The 23,104-nt window shown below is 39.9% G+C and overlaps 2 protein-coding genes across 5 annotated transcripts in view; one reads left to right on the top strand and one right to left on the bottom strand.

Moving 5' to 3' along the window:
• Positions 1 to 15,075, bottom strand: part of PARG (poly (ADP-ribose) glycohydrolase) — a 117,977-nt gene extending 102,902 nt beyond the window's left edge. Inside the window, exons 1-6 of one of the 2 annotated variants that reach the window (XM_008569987.1) lie at positions 14,597 to 15,075; positions 8,199 to 8,265; positions 6,621 to 7,607; positions 5,542 to 5,725; positions 1,141 to 1,263; positions 931 to 1,014 (exon numbers count right to left, since the gene is read on the bottom strand). In XM_008569987.1, coding sequence (XP_008568209.1) covers positions 931 to 1,014; positions 1,141 to 1,263; positions 5,542 to 5,725; positions 6,621 to 7,607; positions 8,199 to 8,265; positions 14,597 to 14,816 — 1,665 coding nt within the window. In that variant the 5' untranslated portion in view covers positions 14,817 to 15,075. The remainder of the gene's footprint in view (positions 1 to 930; positions 1,015 to 1,140; positions 1,264 to 5,541; positions 5,726 to 6,620; positions 7,608 to 8,198; positions 8,266 to 14,596) is intronic. The other variant, XM_008569988.1, reaches the window with a different exon arrangement.
• Positions 15,076 to 15,111: 36 nt separating this feature from the next.
• LOC103588321 (mitochondrial import inner membrane translocase subunit Tim23) overlaps positions 15,112 to 23,104 on the top strand; it is a 29,521-nt gene continuing 21,528 nt past the window's right edge. The window contains exons 1-2 of one of the 3 annotated variants that reach the window (XM_008569989.1): positions 15,112 to 15,391; positions 20,631 to 20,689. In XM_008569989.1, coding sequence (XP_008568211.1) covers positions 15,286 to 15,391; positions 20,631 to 20,689 — 165 coding nt within the window. In that variant the 5' untranslated portion in view covers positions 15,112 to 15,285. The remainder of the gene's footprint in view (positions 15,392 to 20,630; positions 20,690 to 23,104) is intronic. The other 2 variants (XM_008569990.1, XM_008569991.1) reach the window with 2 other exon arrangements.

A 23,104-nucleotide genomic window follows, 5' to 3' on the forward strand; every position in this document is an offset into this window, starting at 1 on the left:
GGGGGGTTGGGATCCGTTGCCGGACACGAAAAAAAAAAAAAAAAAAAAAAAAAAAAAAAAAAGACAAAAAGGAAAAAACCCCTCAGTAAATCTACATCTTTGAGATGGAATAGCCTACCATCTCCTTCAGCTGAACACAACTGCTTTTCCAACACCAACCATTTGACTTTTGAGGGTTTTTTCCTTCTCAAGGAGGCGGGCAGCCTGATCTGAGTTCGGTAACATTCCCCCCCCCAAATATATATATATATATATATATATACTGTATATTAACCCATATTTTAGAAAAACAATCTAATAAATATATATATATATATATATATATATATATACTGTATATTAACCCATATTTTAGAAAAACAATCTAATGGTTGCTCTTACAATCTTAAATGAAATTTAAAAAAATCAAAAAATAAATTATTACCAAGATATAAAATTAATAAATAAATTATTAAAATGCTAGAAGCAATATTAAGAGGAATAAAAAATTAGAATGCTTAATGTATACTTTCATCATTAGGAAACAGCTTCCCTTTGGGCAAATATTGGTGAAGTCATAATTCTTTCCTGATTTACTTTAAAAGACATTTTAGAAACATGATAATTTTAAAACAAAAAATAAAAGAAGCTTGGACTGAAGGAAATTAGATGGAGAGTCAAGAAACAGAGAAATCTTACTCCTGGTTCTCCAAATTACTCTGTGTGGCTCCAGGCAAGTCATTTACAACTCTCAATTCTTCTACTCATTTCCTAGTGATGGAATGGAAATGAAGAATGTCTCTAAGGAGTTCCTTAGTGCCAAGAAGCAACCATTTTACATATAAAAAATGTTACTGGAGTCTATTCAGATCAAAAAATGTCTTTGAAGAAGGACACCCAGGGCCCATCTCCAAGACCTACATATGAAAGACAATGGCAAAAAGAACATACCTTCAGGTTTTGAGGTCGTGTGAATTTGTTGAGAAGTGCAGTCTGAATGAGCTCCCAACGACTGCCTGCCGTTCGTTCACCATTCTTTAAGGAAAAAGAAAAAGATATAAGAAAACTATTCAAGTTCTTTTGCATCATAGAATCAGAACTCAAATAAGTAACTACTAAACTGTCTTTCAGAGACTAAAAGAACCCCAGTTTTGTTCTTACCTCATCTTCCACAGGATACAAGTTTTGTTCTGAACAAGGCATTTTAACATGCTTGTTATCCCACAAATCTTTATAATGTGTTGGAAAAGGTTTAGGTACTTCTCCTGCTCGCAAAAGATCTACCTGAAATAAAGGGTAAATAAGAAAATTTTAGTACATAAAAACTAAGTGTATCTTCTATAAAATGTAGCCAAAGACGCTGCCATAAAATAGAGATCATCTCCCAAGCCAGAAATCTCAGAAGTCCTCTTCAGCTGTTACCATTCCTCACCTCCATTCAATCAGCTTCCAAGTCACCATGGCCTGTGCATTCTAACTCCATCCCATCTAGGCCCCAGACCCTCATCATTCCTTGCCCGAATTTCTGCCAAAAGCCTCCTATACTTCTCCCTAATTCCAACTGCTCCCAGACACATTCATGCCCCATAAAATCCTTATCCCCACTTTGGAATAACATTATCTTTCTAAAGTATTCCCCAGCTTCGAACCTTGTAATGCATCTACTGATTCCAAATGACATTCTTTCTTTCATATACTCTCTTAACCCAAACACTATTCACTCCGGACAAGCCAGCAGACTTGTAACTCCTCAAACATAGCAAAATCACTTTCATACCTATATGCCTGTGTACATATGACTGTCTCTTCTCTAATATGAGTACTATCAGTTACCACCTTCCTATTTTATCTGGTTAAACCTCTATTCTCACCTTTACAGTCAGCTCAATTTTCATTACCTCTATGAAGTTTTTAGAAGCATTAAATAGGCTGTTGATTTCCTCTTGTTTTATCAGATTACCATACTAGAGTACACTTTTTTTTTCTTCCTTCACTAGACCATAAATATCTTGAGAATAAGATCCATATTAAAATTGTATTCTAAATACTTAAGACAGAAGATGGCAAGTGTGTATTTACATGTATATGTGCATGGATATATATGCAAATATGCACATATGCATATATGTATATACACACATATGCTACTATAATAAGCATTAAATAAATGTTTAAAAAAGGAGATGTTTTGGGGTGTTGTTTTTTTTTTGGTTGCTGGGCCATAGAAGGAGATGTTTTAAAACCATAAAAGTTTTATGTTTTGCCTATTCTGGACATTTCATATAAAAGGAATCATACAATATGCAGCCTTTTGTATCTGGCCTCTTTCACTCAGCATAATACATTCAAGATTCATCCATGTGGCAACATATATCAGCACTTCACGGCAGAGAATCAAATAATCACATAAATAAACATAAAATTTCAATTGTAATATGAAACTATTCTAGACAGATTTAATTTATCTGATGAGTTTAGGGAAGGCTTCTTTGAGGAAGTGTCAACTGAGCTGAGTTCTAAAGGATAAAAAGAAGTTAACTAGGAAAAGGGGAGAAAGAAAATTGTTCCTCAAAAAGGGAATAACTTATGGAAAGAAAGACTGTCAAATAGGCAGCTTTATAAAAACATCTGCAACTTAAGAGAAATAAGTTTGTAAGCCATCTATATAGGTGACCACTCAAACCACAAGGGTGGATGAGACCACTGAGAGAGAGAGGACCTATAAAAAAGCTTTCAGGAACTCCAGCAACACTTACTGGTCACATATAGAAGAAGTACCTAAAAGGAACATGAGAACTGGCTAAAGAGGTAGGAAGAAACTAGCATTAGATGGTGTCATGGAATAAGAATATTCCAAGAAGGAAAGAAAGGTCTAGAGTCAAATGTGACTGAGTCATTAATTAGGCTATAAGTATTTTCACCCTCATAAGAAGGTTCCAATGGTAATTTTGTAAAGATGTCCCACGTCATTGGAGAAAATGGAATAGGTACAGGTCGAGCTTCAAAGGAAGGGAAATACACATGTAAGAATATCCTATGTGTGAGTGACTGGGCGCAAGCGCACGAGTTATATGTTTATAGATAAGCACTGAGTGTCATGTCCATGCAATTTCAGATTGCCTCACATTTCTGAAGCTAAATATTGGCTCCATTTTATTACTTCAAATTCTGTAACTATTAATATCTGGCATCTTAGAAATATAATTAAAAACTCTTAAATTAATGGTTAATTACATATATCATATTACCATATTCAGGAAAAAGAATCTAGAAGAAAATACAACAAACTGTTAACTCTGGGAATAGGACTAAGACAGACCTGTGTTCTCTGAGTTACATATGTTCATGTAATACACCAACCATTTTTTTACAATGACCCTGAATTACTATTTGTAATAAAAAATATTTTTTGAAGATTTAAAAAATTCATTGGTGATCTAAGAAATAAACAGTAATAGGGCCGGCCCAGTGGCGCACTGCTACAGTGCGCCGCTTGGGAAGCGCGGCGGCGCTCCCACCGAGGGTTCGGATCCCATGGGCAGACCGGCGGCTCACTGGCTGAGCGAGGAGTGGGGGCAACACCGAGGGTTGCGATCCGTTGCCGGTCACGAAAAAAGACAAGCCCTCTGTGACATGGACCCAAATCCACTGTTCAAGTCCATCATTAAGCCCTCTGTGACATGGACCCAAATCCACTGTTCAAGTCCATCATTAAGCCCTCTGTGACATGGACCCAAATCCACTGTTCAAGTCCATCATTAAGCCCTCTGTGACATGGACCCAAATCCACTGTTCAAGTCCATCATTAAGCCCTCTGTGACATGGACCCAAATCCACTGTTCAAGTCCATCATTAAGCCCTCTGTGACATGGACCCAAATCCACTGTTCAAGTCCATCATTAAGCCCTCTGTGACATGGACCCAAATCCACTGTTCAAGTCCATCATTAAGCCCTCTGTGACATGGACCCAAATCCACTGTTCAAGTCCATCATTAAGCCCTCTGTGACATGGACCCAAATCCACTGTTCAAGTCCATCATTAAGCCCTCTGTGACATGGACCCAAATCCACTGTTCAAGTCCATCATTGATTAATCTTGCTATAGCACTACCATTGACTTTACAAATATGACTCAAGTCCCATTCCTGGCACCTGAAGCCCTCTGTGACATGGACCCAAATCCACTGTTCAAGTCCACCATTCCCTACCCAAATAGTTTTCAACTGCACAGCCTTTTCTTTTTTTTTTTTTTCCTTTTTGTCTTTTTTCGTGACCGGCAACGGATCGCAACCCTCAGTGTTGCGCCCGGACCGGGACCGGCAACGGGATCGCAACCCTTGGTGTTGCTCCCGCACCTTGCTCAGCCAGTGAGCGGCCGGTCTGTACGTGGGATCCGAACCCTCGGTGGGAGCGCCGCCGCGCTTCCCAAGCGGCGCACTGTAGCAGTGCGCCACCAGGCCGGCCCTGCACAGCCTTTTCTTAGAAAGCTTATACATCTGCCTGGAATTCTCTTGCTAACTCCTCCTCAGAAATTTCTGCTCATCTTTCAGACCTCAGCTCAAACCCCACATTCCTGTTCAGCATTACCCCCACCTTTAAACATGCTAAAGAATCCTGAATTTCAAAATATTTAATCACATCTAGACTAAATAGTATAATAAAAGGGATCATGTCTTAATTTTTCTAAGTAGTCTCTGTGAAATCTATACAAACTTACTAATAAAGGCAACGAATATTTAAAACTACCCAATAAGTGATGGAAATCTTCTAAAACTGGATTACGGTGATGGTTACATAGCTCAGTAAATTGACTAAATATCACAGAATTGGGCACTTAAAATGCATGAATTTTATGTAATTCAATAAAGTTTTCTTTTTTTAAAGAACCCATAGAAAGTATAAAAGAGGTTATGGGAGTTAGAGGAAGCCTGGAATGAGGTGTTATTATTTAACAGGTACACAGTTTCTGCCTGAAAAGATGAAAAGGTTCTGAAAATTAATAGCGGTGATGTTTACACAACACCATGAATATACTTAACACTAAATTGCACATTTAAAAATGGTTAAAATGGTAAATTTTGTTATATATATTTTATCACAATTAAAAAAATGAGGTTGGTTTCAGACATGTTGAATTTGGGACAACTGTGAGGCAGTGATGAAAATGTTCTAGAAGAATCTAAAGCTCAGAAAAGAGGGCAAAACTGGAGAATGATTTAAGGGTAATAAAACCATGCACAACTTTGAATTTTAGGGACTAACCCAGTACTTAATAGGTAGTGGGTGCTCAATAAATACTGTCGACTGAATTTTTTTTTAAAATGAGGCTTCTTAAAACTATGGAAAAATTCAATTTTATCATCAGCTGATGATTCATCTTGCTGATTCAAGCACTGTATTAAGCAAGCTATCTTCATATTTCTCCGGTCTGTAGACTTCTCAGTATCTTATATATGCAGAAAAGAACTTTCTATGTCTTGATCTGTTTTTCACATTAACAAATACCACAATAAATCAGGACTTCCAATCTTCTCTCTGAATAGGTGAGAGGTGATACCCACCCGAATAGTTACTGTGTGATTGGCAGATGGTCGCAAGAGAGGTAGCCGGATCCCACACCAAGGCATTCTTCTCATCTCCTCAATAGGAGTTCCAAGCCACTTCTTATCTGGAGAAAGGTGAGGTGGAACGTATTTAGGGATCTTCCTTTCTATTCTTTGATGTCTGATTTCACATTGTTCTTTTCTAAGGTCAAGACAAAGGTATTCAGTCACAAATTATGTATTGCTTTAATTCCCTTGGCTACACATGGGCAAAATTTACCCAGAATATTATTTTTTAAAGTGTACTAAGCTTATTCTCTCATGTCGGTTTATGTTTACAATCAAAAGAAAAACTTATAAAGCTTATATTAAAACTCAATAACTTATTTCCAATAGTCTGTGGAAGGAATTTCCAAACATATATAAATCACCTTCTGAAAACAGAGGCCACATAAGAACATTCGGACACCACCAAATGAGTCATGGTCCCGAAAATCAGCTACTTCTCAGGTCTCTACACAGTGATTTTCAATGGAATGAACTTACTATCACATGCTAGAAAACTGAGATCACAGAAATTACTGAGTGGGCTTTAAGACTCCGTACTGGATAATGGTAAAAACATAAGCTTTATAATCAGACACACATGGATTTAAATCTCGGTATTACAAGTTACATGAACTCATCAAATTCACTAAGCCAAATCCCAGTTTTCTCATTTATAAAGCAAGTACAATACCACTCGCCTGTCCATCAGAGCACTAGATAAACTGTAATATACAATGGCCTAGAAAAATTTCAAAAGTAGCTACAATCAATCTAATATTTTCATGTTCTAGTAATTCCCATAAATTCCAGAAGGAAGTTCATGAAACTAAAAATTTGATTTCCAGTATTTATTTTACTTCTTGTTTTCTGTTTCTGGTCTTTTTAGAATTTAAATTTCGAAATCTAGATCTAAATTTAACATAAATAGTAAACAAGAAAGAACAATTTCTTTGCTTTACTATAAATCATAAATAACTTTGTTAAACCCTCTTATAAAATTAGAAAATGTACTATGCTATTGGAAAGATACTTCTGATGGAAAAAATTACCTTTTGTCCTCTGCTTTAGGTATTCTCATGAAATGATCTGTGATTTTAGAATCCTTTTTTCCATGTTGCTTGGAATTTCGGCATTCTACATTCAGGCTACAAGTATTTCCAGGCAGTTTGGCATTTAAATCATTCATTCCAGTACGACTTTCTCCTCCTTCAAACTGGAAATGTAACCTAATTTCACCTCCCTTAGTAGAGTACCGTTTCCTAAATTCAGTGTCAGCTTCTCTTGCTTGTAACCTTGAAGGTTTATTTGCTGTTTGGGAGGAACTGCCATCTTCTTGTTCATCAAAACCTGGACTTGTCTCTTCATCTGCTTCTGAGTCTTGACAACTATTTTTGGAATTGTCTACATCCATTGGTGACTCAGGTTCACTTTCCTTCTCAAATGGAGGAGAAGTTCCTAGGCTACTTTCTTGTCTACTCAATTTGTTGTCATTTTTTGGTCCAGTACCAATATCCTCAGAGCCAATGTCTGACAATGGACTCTCTTGTACCACACCTATCTCTTCCTGCTGACAACCTGCACAGTCTTCCACAGGGTGACAAGACTTGCTGCATTTCTGGTGACTTCTAGCTTCTCTGGCCTGTTCACCTTCCATAGGCTGCTTTGCATTTGCAAGCTTTACGGGTGTCAGAAATTGTTGATTATCTCTATTTTCTTCACTATCTGTGTCAGTGTGATCATTATTTTGGGGTGACTGATCAATGTTGGCATTACTGAACTGCTCTGGTACCAGAGTTACTGTCGGAGGCTCACCTTCCAAAAGCTGCTCCATATGTTTCCCTTCATTTTGCCACTTACACATAGTTGCAGTCTGACGCTGGCTCAAATACTGTGTACTTTTTTCAATGGGTGATTTATCAAGACTTAGCTGAGAAACATTTTCTAATTTTTCCACATTCTGTTGGTAAAAGTTATCTTTTTGTACAGAACTCATCGTGGATTCTATTCTTGTATTGTTGTTTTCTTTACTATGCAAACTACAAGAGAACAAAAAAAAAAAACAACTTGATACAAAAAATTCACTTATCTAACCACATCCCTACAATGTCACAATAATTAAACACCCGAGTTTACCTGAGCACACAGCATGCTCCTTCATGACTCCATGTCCTTGCACACTTGCCTATAACCCAGCTGTGTGCCTGGTAAACACCTGCCTTTTCTTCACATCTTTAACTTTACTCACCTCCGTTTGCAGTCTTCCCTCACAGCCCAAAGGTGAAGCTAGTTATTTGTTTTTTCTATATGCTAACCACCACTGCACCCTGTTCAGACCTTTACTGTTGCATTTATCACACAAGGCAGTAATTACGTGTTTTTGTGTGTCACCACAGCTAAACTATAATTATCTTAAAGACAGGGACTATTCCTCCTTCATCGCTGTATCTCAAGAATACAGGAGGGTCCCCAGCATTTTATAGATGCTGAAAAACTATCTATAAATTGAAAGAATGAATGAATGCAGATGAAGAAAAATAAAAAAACAAGAAGAGAGAAAATAGCATGAAGCAAGATAAAACATCCATGTATTATGTTATTCATTTCTCTACATAGGCATGTTTCTATACCTATCTGATTCAGCTGTCTTGATTCCTTCAGTGTCCATCCAACTGGTAATAGTCTTTTGTTTGAAAACTGTTAAAAAAATAAAAATAAAAATGAATGTATACACATACATTCCTTCAAATAGAAAACAGAAATAGCATATTATACGTGCAAGGCATTATGCTAGGTTCTATGGCTTAAATAAAGATTAATTACTTCTTCCACCCTCAAGTAATATTAGATAAGACAAGAACATAAATATTAATACATATGCATAGGGTAGAAAGTGACTGGCACCTAACAGTGTTGGTACAGACGAATTACGATAAGAGCACAGGATCTGAGAACAAAACATCTGGATTAAAATCTTGGCTCTCCCACTGGCTTCCTATGTGAGTTTGTGAGATGTCACTTTTCTGTGTCTCAGATTTCTTATCTGTCAAACAGGCAAATTAACAGTATCTCTCATGGGGATAATGTGAGATTTAAATTAAATAACAATCCATGTGAAGCGCTTAAGGTGCTATCCGGTATATGCCCACAAAATGTTAGTTCTTAATTATCTTTATTATTAAAAAAATCCTGGGCCGGCCCGGTGGCGCATTGGACAGTGCGCCGCTTGGGAAGCGCGGCAGTGCTCCCGCCCGAGGGTTCGGATCCCACATACAGACCGGTTCCCGCTCACTGGCTGAGCAAGGCGCGGGAGCAACGCCGAGGGCTGCAATCCCGTTGCCGGTCCCCGGTCTGGTACGGGGGCAACACTGAGGGTTGCGATCCGTTGCCGGACACGAAAAAGACAAAAAGACAAAAAGACAAAAAAAAAAAAATCCTAACAAGGAGTTAAGGTATTTCTGAGGAAAAGACTACTTCAGGGAACAGCAGTAAGTGGGGACAATCGGTGAGATTTCCTCGAAGAGGCAGTGCTTGAATTGTGTCTTGAAGAATAAACATACAGTCACATAAAGGGGAAAGCAAAAGCACCAATGGCAGAGAAACAGAACTCAGAAAGCAACAGAAAATATGTTTGAAAAGTCAGCTAGGACCATTTCATAGAGGACTGTGACTGATCCACAAAGAGGTACAGAAGTGTTGAAAGCCACACTCAGCCAGGATTCCAGAATTCAAATCTAGGAGGCTCAAAACCATGCATGAGATAACCTAGAGAACAAATCTGAAGGGCAAGAAGAAAGAGCCTATTGGCAGAAACCAGTGAGGAAGTTACTGGTTAAACCACCTGGGTCATTAGGAGGCTAGCAACAAATGGACCCCACGGCCACACCTGCGCTACTGAATCAGAATCTGTATGTGAATATGATGGAGACATGAGGGGAGCTGGAACCTGTATTTTTTTCAAAAAGTAATTTTGATGATTAACTAGATTGAAGAACTATTGGCCAAAGACCAAAATTAGTCCTTGTGAGAGTATTAAAACTGAGGCATCATTACAGACTTCACAATGACCAAGGAAGTTAAAGGTGACACTAAGCTGTAAGCTTGAGGGACTTGAAAGATGATGACAGCATTAAGTAGAAATGTGGAATATAGGAGCATTGAGTTCAGAGGGAAATATGATTAGGTCAATTCTGCACATACTAAATTTCAGACGCCAAAGAGATAATTAGACAGAAATGGCCAACACACAGTACCAAAAGAAGAATTGATAGCTCAGGAGAGCGGCATGCAGTATAAACAAACACAACCACATTTTATATAACCATTAGAAATAAGTGTGCCGCCAAAATCTAATACACTAGATATGGATTACATGTATACATTTCACTATAAGAAAACATAAGCTTCTTGGTCTTTTGCCTAAGATCAAGTGAAAACATAAAATCTTAAACATTCTTAACAATTCTCCAAACTGCAATGTTTACATCATAGACTCATTCTTATTTACCTATGTCTCCTCAAACACCATAATACAAGCAAAACAGATGCAGGCTCAAAAATATGAAAATCGTTGATTTATTTATTACTGAAATAATGGCAAGATTGAAATACATTTCAGATTTGGGAAGATTTTATAGCAGAAAAGTATTCGAGGGCTACATAATTTATACCTTCCATAAAATACTAATAGTCCAGCTAGTAAAAATCTTTGACTAGTATTTTTAAATAGTTTCTATCGCAAAAAATAATCATATATATTTGATATTTCTTGTTGTTAAACATCACTACTTTAATGATTTTATTTAGTATTTCTGCAGTAAATCAGGCTTCAGAGAAAAAACAGCTTTAGTCAGAAGGGAGTTAAGAGGATGAATTGTTTGATTATGAGACTTTTTCTACAGTTCCTTTTTTTCTATTTGATTTCATTATATCAAATACAAGTTAAGAAAATCCTCAAACTACAAACCAGCAATGTGCCAAAACATTCATTTTTTGAGTTAGTTTAAAATTTAAAACACCTTTTTCCATAAATATAAGGATTTTTTATTTATTTTTATTTTTATTTTGTCAATATACAGTGTAGTTAGTTATTGTGTCCCATCACCAAAACCTCCCTCCCTCCTCCCTCTCCCCCCTCCCACCCAGATGTGTCCCCTCCATTTTCTCGTTGTAAGAGCTTCAAAAAAAAAAAAAACATAAATGTAAGGATTAAATGTAAGAATGCTATTGCTAGATTCCTAGAATACACATGAAGCACAGTACTACACTGATAAGCATTCAGAACCAAGAGACTGCACACATCATTTCATGAAAAACTAGGAGTATTTCAATGAAGCTGAAGGAGAAGAGGGATCTCTCCTGCACCTCTCACACTGAGAATGTATTCTCTCTCTAGCTTCAGGGTTTTTATTGTGATTCCTGAAGCCTGAGAAAGGGATGAAGAGAAAAAGCAAGAGGTGTGAAACCATTATTTTCTGATAATGTAACATTCCTCAGTCTTTCTCAGGGCCCCAGAGAAAGGACTGCCTACTTCTCTTTCAAAGACCACTACTTCTCGCTTCCAAAAGTTTCTTTTCCAACACATCACAGAACTGTTTAAGAACTTTGTATCTCTTAATTCTGAAGAAAGCATAAAATAATGGTTCCCAGGTTTCCTGGGAATTTCTTTTAACTAGAAATAATCACAGCAAACAAAAGGAGAGGCAATATGAAGTGATAAAAAAAAAAACCCACAAGATCTAAAGTCAAATAATCCTGGACGAGACCTTTGTCCAGTCACTTACTAGTAGCACCCTGGCCAAGTTACTGCACTTCTGTGAGCCTCTATGAGTATTTCCTCACCTAGAAAATGGGGTTAAATAACACCTACTTCCAAGGATTATGTGGATCAATGAGAATATAAAAATGACAGAAAATATTAAGCAAGAGAAAATATTAAATGTCCAGCCTCAGAAAGCAGATACTCAACAAATATATTCTCTCCCAACACTTTCGCCCAAACGTTTTTCACTGAGATCAATAGTCCTCCAGTTTTATTCTGACTTCACACCATTTACACTTATTTCGTCAGTAACATCACTCAACAACCATGTATTTCAATGAGCAGGTCATTGAATGAGCAGCAAAAGGCACAAAATGCAGTAAAATTCACCTGTATTTCAAAGGAACACCCACTTCCACAAAAAGTCTCCTGTAACAACAAAATTGGATAAATCATTCCCCATCAGAATGTGAATAGTATGCTGAGTTCTGCCTATATGCAGATTTGCAGATATCAATCAAGAAATGTGCCCAGTAAGATAAATACAAAATTTAAAGATATTGAATAAATATCCATTTCTCTACCCCACCTACTTCTTCTAGAATAACTATATGTGAAAATTTTAAGAGCCAGCCCGTGGTTACTTGGGAGTGTGTGGTGCTGATAACACCAAGGCCATGGGTTCGATCCCTATATAGATAGGGATGGCCAGTTGCTCACATGGGAGAGCGTGGTACTGACAATACCAAGTCAAGGGTTGAGATCCCCTTACTGGTCATCTTTAAAAAAAAAAAAAAAAAAATTAAATACCAAGTTCCTAAAAGAATCCCAAAATTTAAACTTTTTTTTTCCATACAAATTTAGACTTTGAACATTCTGTTAATTGGTGTCCTATGCAAGGTATACTGAAAACATTTACACACACGAAGTACAGCCCCCAGTATTAATTTAGTTCTTCTGCAGAAAACTCATGATCCAACCACTGAGGACTGACTGCCCCCACCCCTTCCTGCAACTAATTCCTCCTCCTGCAAATAAAGTTAAAGGGACCACAAATAGCCCAGTCACAGAAGTCAGAAATAGCACCTGAAATTCACCTTCAGTTCTCCCTCTCCTATATCAAGCTCTCTGAAACACACATCCTAAATTTTAAATACATCCCTTCCTTATATCCTTTCAATACATCACTTATTGAACTTTTGTTTCATGCAGCTGGTCTCCCTGTCTACAGTCTTGACTTTGTCTAATCCAGTGTTCGAAAAACTACAAATGACCAGCGTTTTTTCAATGAAATAATAAAGACAATGTAAGAAAACATCATACATAGTATGGGTAAGTATTATTTCATAAAACATTTGTTTCAGCTATAAATATGGCATATTTGCCAGGTCATATATATATATTTCTTACTCTGTGTAACAGATAAAATTTTTTCTGTGAGTTGTGTTCAGAAAAGTCCAAAAGCCACTGCTCAAGCCATCTTTTCTAAAATATTAACCAAATGGTATTCTCCTGCTTAAAAAAGCTTTTTAGTGGTCCCCCCATTAGCCACAAAATGAAGTTCAAACTCCTTAAAATGGCACTCAAGTTTGTCTATAATAAGCTCTTGCCCAACTCCCCTGCCCCATCTGATACTCATCATTCCTGTGCTCCAGATCTACTTACCTTTTACGTGTGCTGTTACCTCTGCTCATATAACTCTTCCTCCTCTTGATTTATATAGCAAATCCTGCTCATCCTTTAAGACTTAGTTTAAGTCTGCTCCCCTGCCCCATCTGATACTCATCATTCCTATGCTCCAGATCTACTACCTTTTACGTGTGCTGTTACCTCTGCTCATATTTCCTCCTCTTGATTTATATAGCAAATCCTGCTCATCCTTTAAGACTTAGTTTAAGTCTGCTCCCATCTGCCTCTAAGTCCTAAGACACCTAAGTGTACATAGTTCATCAGAGGACTGCCTGACCTCTGTTCAGCCTCATACACTGCTGACCAATGCATCCTTTTTAAGATGTTCTTCTCTGATGACAAAACACAGGCCAGGCTTTCCTCCCACCTCTCTAGCCGCTTCTTTTCAGTCTACCATTCGATGTTTTCTATCCTAGGTCACCTTAACTTTCTTTATATGCATATATGACCTAATCTACACCTATACCATCTATTATCATGTTTATGCCACAAATTCCCCAATCTATTTCTCCAGCACAGACATTTCTTCTGAAGTACAAACCTAAGTATCCCGTTTTCTCCAGAATCCATCCATTTCTTCCCTTCCCATCTGCCCACACCAAAGTCTATGCCACAATTATCTCCCCCTTAGATGAACTCCTTAACTATCCTTGGGCCTCCACTTGCACTCCCTTTCAATTCATTCTGCGTTTTCCACACACCAACCAGACTTTCAAAAAACAAGTCACTCCCCTACTGAAAACCTTTAATGGCTTCTCATTGCCTTTAGGGATAAAAGTTAAAATCCTTAGCACTGTCCACATATCCCAGTGTGATCTGACTTTTTTCTACCTCTGCAACCCATCTCTCATAACTTTCTCCTGCTCCCTCCATGCAGCAGTTGCACTCCTGCAACAATTCCTTAGTTCCTCTTCAACTAGCTAACTCCTACTTATTCTTAGCCCTCAGAATAAGGATCTCATGTTCTGGAGTACTATCTTTGATCCTATAGACTAGGTTAAGTCATACCTGACTCCTACCAGCACAATCTGTCTCTCAGCTATCAGAATGCCCACTACTCTTTATTTTACATTGATTTCTGCTATTGTTTATATCTCCTGATAGATTTTAGGGTATGAAGGCAGGGACCAAGTTCCTCTTGTTCGACACTGTATGCCAGGGATAAGTAAAATGCCAACTGAGACTAACAACTCTGCATCCCAAAACCCAGAATCTGAATGGGTGAAGTTGCAACAGCTTTTTTTCCATCTAGAGCCCCCCGCCTGCTTCACATACACAACTAGACCTCCTTGACAGCTAAGGCAATTTCCTAATCATACCTGAGGAATGCAAACAGGTGGAGTCTCCTGCCATTTTCTGCAGTGTGAGCGACTGCTCATCAGGGTTTCTCACACCAATCGCACCGAAAAAAACGCGGCGCCGTACCACTACTAGTAGCCTTGGTGGCTCAGCAAGAGGATATCAGAGTGGTGCACACAAGACCAGAAAAGAGTGACTGGAGCCTTTGGGTCCTCATACTGAGACTAGGAAGTAGTTCGGGCCGCGGTAAAGAACAAAGATTTTTATTTCCCCACGTACCAAGAGAGGTGGCGCTGCCTCTGTGCGGTCCCGCCCGCCCCGGGAAGCAGTCTGGCGAGGACCGCGGGACCCTGAACTGCACGGGAGCGTTCTTGGGGTCGAGGACGCGTGTCTGCCTGCCAGGGAAGCTCCGGGAGTCCGATGCAGCCGGCGGAGAAGTTGCAACGGCGCCCCAGCGGGGTCGCTTGGTGCAGGGCTCACAGCCGGGGCCCGCACTCATGCTGGGAACCGCAGCGCACAGTCCCCGGGCCGGCCCGGGCAGAGAGCCTCATTCACTAACCCTGAGAGGGGCGGACTGCGCCTCCTCGGCGCCTCCCCGCACCATCCCTTCTCTGCTGCTGTCTGCTTCTGCAATTGCTGATCCGCCGGCCTCCGGAGTCAGGAACTATGCGGTCGCCTGCCTTCCCTCTTCCACAGGGACCCCACCTGCCTCAGAATGCGCCGCTTTGACTCTGGCCTCGTTCACTTTCCCACCACCGGAAAGCTGCCGTCAGGCGCTTCCGTCTTCCGGGAGTACACTGCCGCAAAGCGGAAGTGTGCGCTTAGAGGGAACCGGCGCCGGAAGGTCAGCGTGTGAAGGAGGCATTGGTAACGCGGGTCTACCCGCTGTTACTGAGGAGCAACAGCCGGGCCGACGTCTCCGTCCTGAGGCAGCTTAGGGAAGCAGACGAGCAGTTTGCTGCGACACCATGGAGGGCGGCGGGGGAAGCAGCAACAAAACCACAGGGGGGTTGGCTGGCTTTTTCGGAGCCGGCGGAGCAGGTTACTCGCACGCGGATCTGGCCGGCGTCCCGCGTAAGTATTGGGCCTAGATTGCGAACGGTGGTGACTGGCCTGCGAATACTCCAAACAAGCTGCTTCCGCCGTTTTTTTTACTTGCTGGCGTTTGCAAGCTTCCGTACCGGTGTGGGGTTAGTATATCTGCACGGCCGCGCTTTCAAGATCAAACGAGGCTTTAGGGCCGTGGAACTCCGGGAAACCCTCTGAATGATCTGGATTCAGGAGATGATGCATGTTTTCTTACGTTTCTGTCCAAGTCTCGTACCTTTTTTTTCATCACACACATTCCTGTGTGCTTGGCTCTGTATTAAGGGGAGAGCGCAGCTCTGGAAGTAAATGTATTCCCAGTAGCAATCCCGTAGTTAACTTTTTAGCACGAAGCCACGTATTCTAAATCCCAAAGTAGCCGTCAGGACAAAACACTCAATAATAGTGCAGAAAATAGGTCCGAAATAAATATGAATCGGGACAAGTCAAACCATCTGGAAGATGCTGGGAAGTGAGCTGAGCCTCAAAGGTGATTTATGGACAAGAAGAGAGAAGCCAAGTGAGAATTATAGGAAGGGAAATATACAAGATCGAAGATGCAGAGGCATTAATACCTTGCCTGCACTGCTCCTCAATCCTCTGAATTCCTGATGTTTGGGACTTTCTAACTGTGGGTATTCAACTGGATAAAATAGAACTTGGACCTAAAGATAAGTTGGTGATAGATAATAAGGCCTTTACAAAAGTATTTTATTTTGAGAATCCTTGTAGTTTTTTAGGTCCTTAACACTCAAAGACATTAATAGCTATTTTATGTCCCTAGTGTTCACTTTTGTCAAAACTGAGTTTATTCTACTGGCCAGACATCAGAAAATAGTAATAGCTGAGTCTGTCAGCCCCACACACTAACCAACTAACCAACTGAGCTAACCGGCCATCCTTTAGCTGGTACAGGAATCAAACCCTGGACCTTGGCGTTATCAGCACCACACTCTAACCATAAACTGAGTTTAGAACACAGTTTACATATGTCTTAGAATTTCTGAGTTTCAGAGCACAAAGGGCAGTACCTTAATGGGACAAAGTATTGTTACATTAATTTAATTAGTATTTGAAGGTAAATTGAAAGACCAGAGGATGGACACAATTCATTGAGCCCCTACAAGGTGTCATCTACTTTTCTGGATGCAGGACTGAAGTAGTTTAAAAAGAAAGAAAAGATGATTTTTGTTTTCATGGAGCTTACATACTATTGAGGTGAGCCAAGTAGCATACATTAAAGCATTGCAGTTAGTGATAAGTGCTGTAAAGAAAATAAAACAGGATTATGAGATGGTGATGGGAGCAGGAAGATGTTTTTGAAGAATGGGTCAGGGAAAGCATCTCAGGGGAGTTGACATTCGAGCTGTCACCTGAATGCAATACAAATGCCTGGAAGCAAGCGTCCAGGCAAATGGCTAGTGCAAATGCCCAGAAACCAAACAAACTGGGTATGTTTGAGGCACAGCAGTTAGGCTAGTGTGCCTACATAGTTGCAAGAGAGTAGGAGTGATAGAAGATAAGAAGATCAGAGAGGCAGGGAATGGCAGGTAATGCACAGTTTTTTAAGCCACAGTAAGGAGTTTGGATTTGATTGCAAATGCAGAAGGAAGCCAGTAAAGCTGATTTCCTTTAAGAAAATTACTCTAGTTGCTGTGTAGAAAGCGAATTGAAAGGGCGAGAGCAAGCAAGGTGTTAGGTAGGAGGTTGCTGTGAGATTTGATGGTTAGACTAGGATGGTAGCAATAGAGATGATGATAAGTAACACAATCTGAAATAGATATTGAAAATAGAAATAACAGGACTTTCAATTGATGAAAAAATCAGTCATGGGTAATGCATAGATTGGTGAACAATAAACAGATACAGAAGGATCCAAAGATTCAGTTTAAAATTTGGGTAAGTTGATTTTTCTTTTTAAAAAAAAAATTTATTTTATTTATTGAATTAAAATCAAGTATACATATTTGGGGGGTTGAACATTGAGATATGTTGATCAAATCAATGTTACTAGCATATATATTGTTACAAATCATAATTACTCTTTATGCCCCTTGTCCAATCTCTCCCCTCCCCACCCCCATTACCCTAGATTTCTTCTCTGCTTCTGAAACAATAATGGTTACTCTGTTAATTTGTTGCCTAGATGATCTGTCCAATGCTGAGAGATGTGATCGGGTCCCCCAATATTATCATAGAGCAGATGCTTCTGTCACTCTGAAATAGGCTTTGTGGAAAGAGACCTCCTCTTCTTTTCTTTGTCTCTGCTGGTGACTCTCCTTGTATGAATGTACTCCAGTGGTTGGCGGACCATCTGCGTGGTCGTTGTGGTGTCTAGTCGCTTTCGAGGCAACCATGGCTATTCTGGAGGCTGTGGTGTGCCACCAACATGGAGGTGCTGTTTTTGGTATGCTCCTTGGCACTGGCGGTATGCCCAGTTGTGGGGTGTGTCTGGTCCCTTCTCCATGCCTCTGGTCCCTGGGCAGGCCCCAAGGCACTGGTGCCATGTGCCTGGTTGTGGCAGGTGTGTCCGGTCCCCTTCTCCATGCCCGGGGTCCCTGGGCGGGTCCTGAGGCACTGGCATGGTGTGCCCGGTTGTAGGAGGGTGGTCCGGTCCCCTTCTCCATGCCCTGGGTCCCTGGGCGGGCCTCAAGGCACTGGCACAGTGTGCCTGGTTGTGGGAGAGAGGTCTGGTCCCCTTCTCCATGCCTCAGGTCCCCAGGCAGGCCCCGAGGTGCGGGCGTGGTGTGCCTGGTTGTGGGAGGGGGTCCAGTCCCCTTTTCCATGCCTCAGTCCCCGTGCTGGCACCGAGGTGCTGGCACAGTTTGCCTGGAAGTGGGAGTGGTGTCTGGTCTCTGTATCCAAGCCTCCTGTTCCCAGGCAGGCCCCAAGGTGCTGGTGGTGTGCCTGGGCTGGAACTAATTTTTTGTCCTTTGCTTCTAACATGGGGGAACTTTCTGTGGGAACCAGTACTTGAGTGTGTGGTTGTTTAAATTGCTGCTTTGCTGCTGTTTCCCTAGGGAAGGCTTTTTGTGCAGCTCAGGGTTTAATGGTTGATCTTATAGGTACTTCTGGCTCTCCAGAGTCTTGGTTGTTCCGTGTTCTGTAGAATCTCTGATCTGGGCATGAGTTTTTTCATCAAACTGCACCCCATGCAATTCTGCATTTATGACCATTCTCCTTTGAGTGGTTTTGTGCTGATTGGGGGCAGGTCGTCTGTCCTTGCTGTGTCCCAGTGTTCTCCTGGTGTTCCCATCTCGCCCACAGCCCATGCTCCAAACACTTCCCAGGATGGGCCCTGCTCTGGTCCCTAGCAATGACTCACCGGTCTCTGAATGGCTCCCTTTTTTCAGTTATTCTGGCTCCTCACTCCTGCATGGGTCCATGGGAACCCTATTCTGTCCTCGGGCCACCAAGGCCCTCTTCTCTCCTGCTGCCTCCAAGTAACTCCATCTGAAGGGCACAGCTGCAGCTTCTGCCGGCTCCTGCTCCATGCGCTCAGCAGCTCAAGCCTTAAAACAGCTGCGGCCCAGAATGCTCAGAGCAGCTTTTTCTTTTCCTCATCGTAGTTTCTCCCGCCTTCATTAACTCTGTAGGTCTCTCCTCCTCTTCCCCTGAGCTCCAACGGCCCCAGCTTGGCTGATGTTGAAATAGAGCCTCCTGCACCCTCATAACATATGCTATCTGCTTCTGTAGAATTGCTTGCTTAATGTAAGTAACTCCATTTTGCCCTGTCTGACCTGCAGACTACCTCCCCTTCTGCATGAGAAACCGTTGACCTTCACATAGAAACAGGAGCCATACACAGTGAATTATTACATGGGAACATACACAATAAAAAGTTGTATGCTTGATTGCTCTAACGGCTCATTCTAGGCCTCTGTGACCTAGCTCCCTAGCTTGCTTTGTGCAACTGGACAAACCCGTGTGCCAATGGGATGTAGTTTTTGCCTTTAAAGGCCCTACAAGACCAAGGCCCGATGCCACTCTTCCTTGGTTGCTCCCTGGGAGACAGATAGTGGCTGGCTGGAATGAATAAACTGCCCTTTTCTGCACGAGTGGCGTGGTTCGTAAGTGCATTTCTTGTGGGAGGGTGCCTCACAACAATGTTACATTTTTATAGTTGTAAATTGGTTGATGTGTGAGAGAGTGACGCTGGGAACCGTCTATTCCTTGGGAGACAGATAGTGGCTGGCTGGAATGAATAAACTGCCCTTTTCTGCATGAGTGGCGTGGTTCGTAAGTGCATTTCTTGTGGGAGGGTGCCTCACAACAATGTTAAACATTTTTATAGTTGTAAATTGGTTGATGTGTGAGAGAGTGACGCTGGGAACCGTCTATTCCGCCATCTTGACCAGAACCCCTCAAGTTGATTTTTCTTGATAAATTTTTCTATCTTCAAAGCTAGTGGAATTCCAGGTATTGATATTCAGCACTGTACCTCACAGATATGTACAATCAATTATGTTTCAATTTTTTCTATTCCGCCATCTTGACCAGAACCCCTCAAGTTGATTTTTCTTGATAAATTTTTCTATCTTCAAAGCTAGTGGAATTCCAGGTATTGATATTCAGCACTGTACCTCACAGATATGTACAATCAATTATGTTTCAATTTTTAAAAAAAAACCACAAAGCTAGTGGAATTCAATCTGGCCCTCTGAAAGTTTGCACTTTCTTTTGCACTGGCCTCCATCTCTATGGCAGTAAGTCAAGAATTCTCTCCCCTGCTGTGGTAAATCAACTCTCTCAGGAACTGTCAGCACTAAGACTTGAAGGAACAGCCTTGAAATATTGATACACAGTACGTACACAGTGAGAAACCAGACCCAACCACTGTTTTTCCCATGGAATTGATTCATCCTTGTCAGTCTTATTTTGAAGTTTACATAGTTATCAAGCATTCTTGTAGTAAAGTGAAATAAATTAGCTTTATAATTGGCCTGGGTTATACTTCCTACTTGCTTAATGACTTTCTCTCTGTTACTGCCAATGTCTTACTGATATGAGAGCCTGAGCCACCAGTGCAAGACCTGGTTTGGAATTGAGGGCTCCAGGATGAGGCAGGCTCCCAAACTAATGGAGGAAAAAACAGGAAAATTTTTCACATTCAGTGAGCCTGTACATCAAAATTATAAACTTATGTAACAGTCAGGAGCTGAATTGACTCTAAATGAAGTAACTTTCAAAGATTTTGTTGAAATGTGACATTTTGTTTTCTCTCTAGTAACTGGTATGAACCCTCTGTCTCCTTACTTAAATGTGGATCCACGCTATCTCGTGCAGGTAAGGTTAAAATTTTACTAGGTTGGTGCTTTATCTTACCTTTTAAAAAAAAAATAAAACCCAAGTACTTTGCTGGCTTGAACTGTGGCATGCACTTCTGGAGGCACTAAGTCTCTGGTCTCCATTCACCCTTTTTTTTCCTTCACATATCCTAGGGACTTGGCTTGCATTTCCTCCTGAAACCAGTCTCTCTTCAAAGATTTATTTTTTAAAACCAAAAAGGAATTAATAAGCATCCCAATAAAAGTATTGGGGTAGGTAGTTACAAAGTCAATTTTTAAAGCTTAGTTTGCAATATCAGGGTAGTGGACTGGACTTCATAGTTTCAAGGACTAATGGTTGGATATCTCAGGAAACCAAGATTGATTTAACATCTGAAAATCAATTAATGTACTATGCCATGTTAATATATAATAAAACAATGAAGGAACGAATACAAGACAGACACAACATGGTTATCTCAATAGATGAAGAGAGAGAGCTGACAAAATCCAACACCCTTTTATGATTTAAAAAAACACTCAAACTAGGAATAGAAGGGAACTTCTTCAACCTGATTAAATGGTATCTGCAGAATATCCAAAGCTAACATCAGACTTAATGAAGAAAAACTGAATACTTTCCTTCTAAGATGAGAAAAAAGACAGGCATGTGCACTTTGTTTACTTTTATTCAGAGTTGTCTAGCTAGGGCAATTAGGCAAGAGAGTGAAATGGCATGCAGATTGAAAAGAAAGAAATGAAGCTATCTATTTGCAGATGGCATTATCTTGTCTATAGAAAATCGTTAAGGATACCACAAAAAACTATTAGAACCAATAAGTGAGTTCAGCAAAGTTGCAGAATACAAGATCAATATACATACACCAATTATATTTCTATAAAATAACAATGAACACTCCAAATATAAAATTATAAAAGCAATTCCATCACCAGTATCATAAAAAGAATAAAATATTTAGAGATAAATTTAATAGAGGTGCAAAACTTCTACTCTGAAAACTACAAAACATTTTTGTCTTTCAATTAAAGATCTAAATAAATGGAAAGACATTCCATGATCTTGAAAAATTAATATTAAAATGGCATTACTCCTCAATTATAAGTTTAATGCAGTGTCTGTCAAAACCCTACCTGGCTCTTTTGCAGAAATTGACAAGCTGACCCTAAAGTTCACATGGAAAATCAAGGGATGCAGAATAACCAATAATCTTGAAAAAGAACAAATTGGAGGAATTACACTTCCCAATTTCAAAACTTATTATAAAGCTATAGTAATCAAGACATTGAGATATTAGCTGAACAAGGGTGCCAAGAAAATTAAGTGGGAGGAAAAATTGGTCTTTTCAACAAATAATGATGGGACAACTGGAATCCATGTGCAAAAGAATGAAGTTGGATCCTGACCTCACACCATATACAAACATTAACTCAGAATGATTCAAAAACATAAGTGTAAGAGCTAAAGCTGTAAAACTCTTAGCAATCATAGGCATAGTTGTGACCTTGGAAACTCTTAAAACATTAATAAAAAGACAGCCCAATTACAAAACGGGCAAAGGATCTGAATAGACATTTCTCCATAAAGATATACACATGTCCAGTAATCACATGAAAGCTATTCAGTATCAGTTAGAGAAATACAAATCACAAAACCAGATCAGGTACCACTTCACACCCACCAGAATGACTATAATCAAAAAGATAGACAGTAGCAAGGATTGGTGACCATGTGGAGAAATTGCCCCTTCATATGTTGCTGGTGGTAATGTAAAATGATACACCTGCCTTGGAAACAGTCTGACAGCTTCTCATATGTTAAAAATAGAGTTACCTTATGACCCAGCAATTCCACTCTTAGGTATATACCCAAGATAACTGAGAACATATTCATAGAACAAGTTGTACATGAATGTTCTCAGAAGCATTTATAATAGCCAAAAAGTGGAAACCAAATGTCCATCAGATGATGAATGGATAAAATGTGGCATATTCATATGGAATATTATTTGGTCATAAAAAGAATGTATTGACACATGCTACAACACGGATGAACTTTGAAAACTTGCTAAATGAAAGAAGCTAGTCACAAAAGACCACATAGTATATGATTCCAGTTATGTGAAATGTCCAGATTAGGCAAATTTATAGACACAAAGTAGTAGCTGCCTAGGTTGGGAGTTAATGGGAAATAACTGCTAATGGGTATGGGGTTCTCATTTGAAAATGCTCTAAAATTGATAGTGGTCTTGGTTGCACAACTCTGAATATACTAAAAACCATTGAATTTTATACTTTACATGGGTGAATTATGTGGAATGTGAGTTATATTGTATATGAGTTATATATCAGTTACACACTCCTTTTATATATATATATATATATATATATATATTTTTTTTTTTTTTTTTTTTTT

The sequence above is a fragment of the Galeopterus variegatus genome, unplaced genomic scaffold, assembly GCF_000696425.1.
Source record: "Galeopterus variegatus unplaced genomic scaffold, G_variegatus-3.0.2 Scaffold551, whole genome shotgun sequence".
Lineage (NCBI taxonomy): Eukaryota > Metazoa > Chordata > Mammalia > Dermoptera > Cynocephalidae > Galeopterus > Galeopterus variegatus.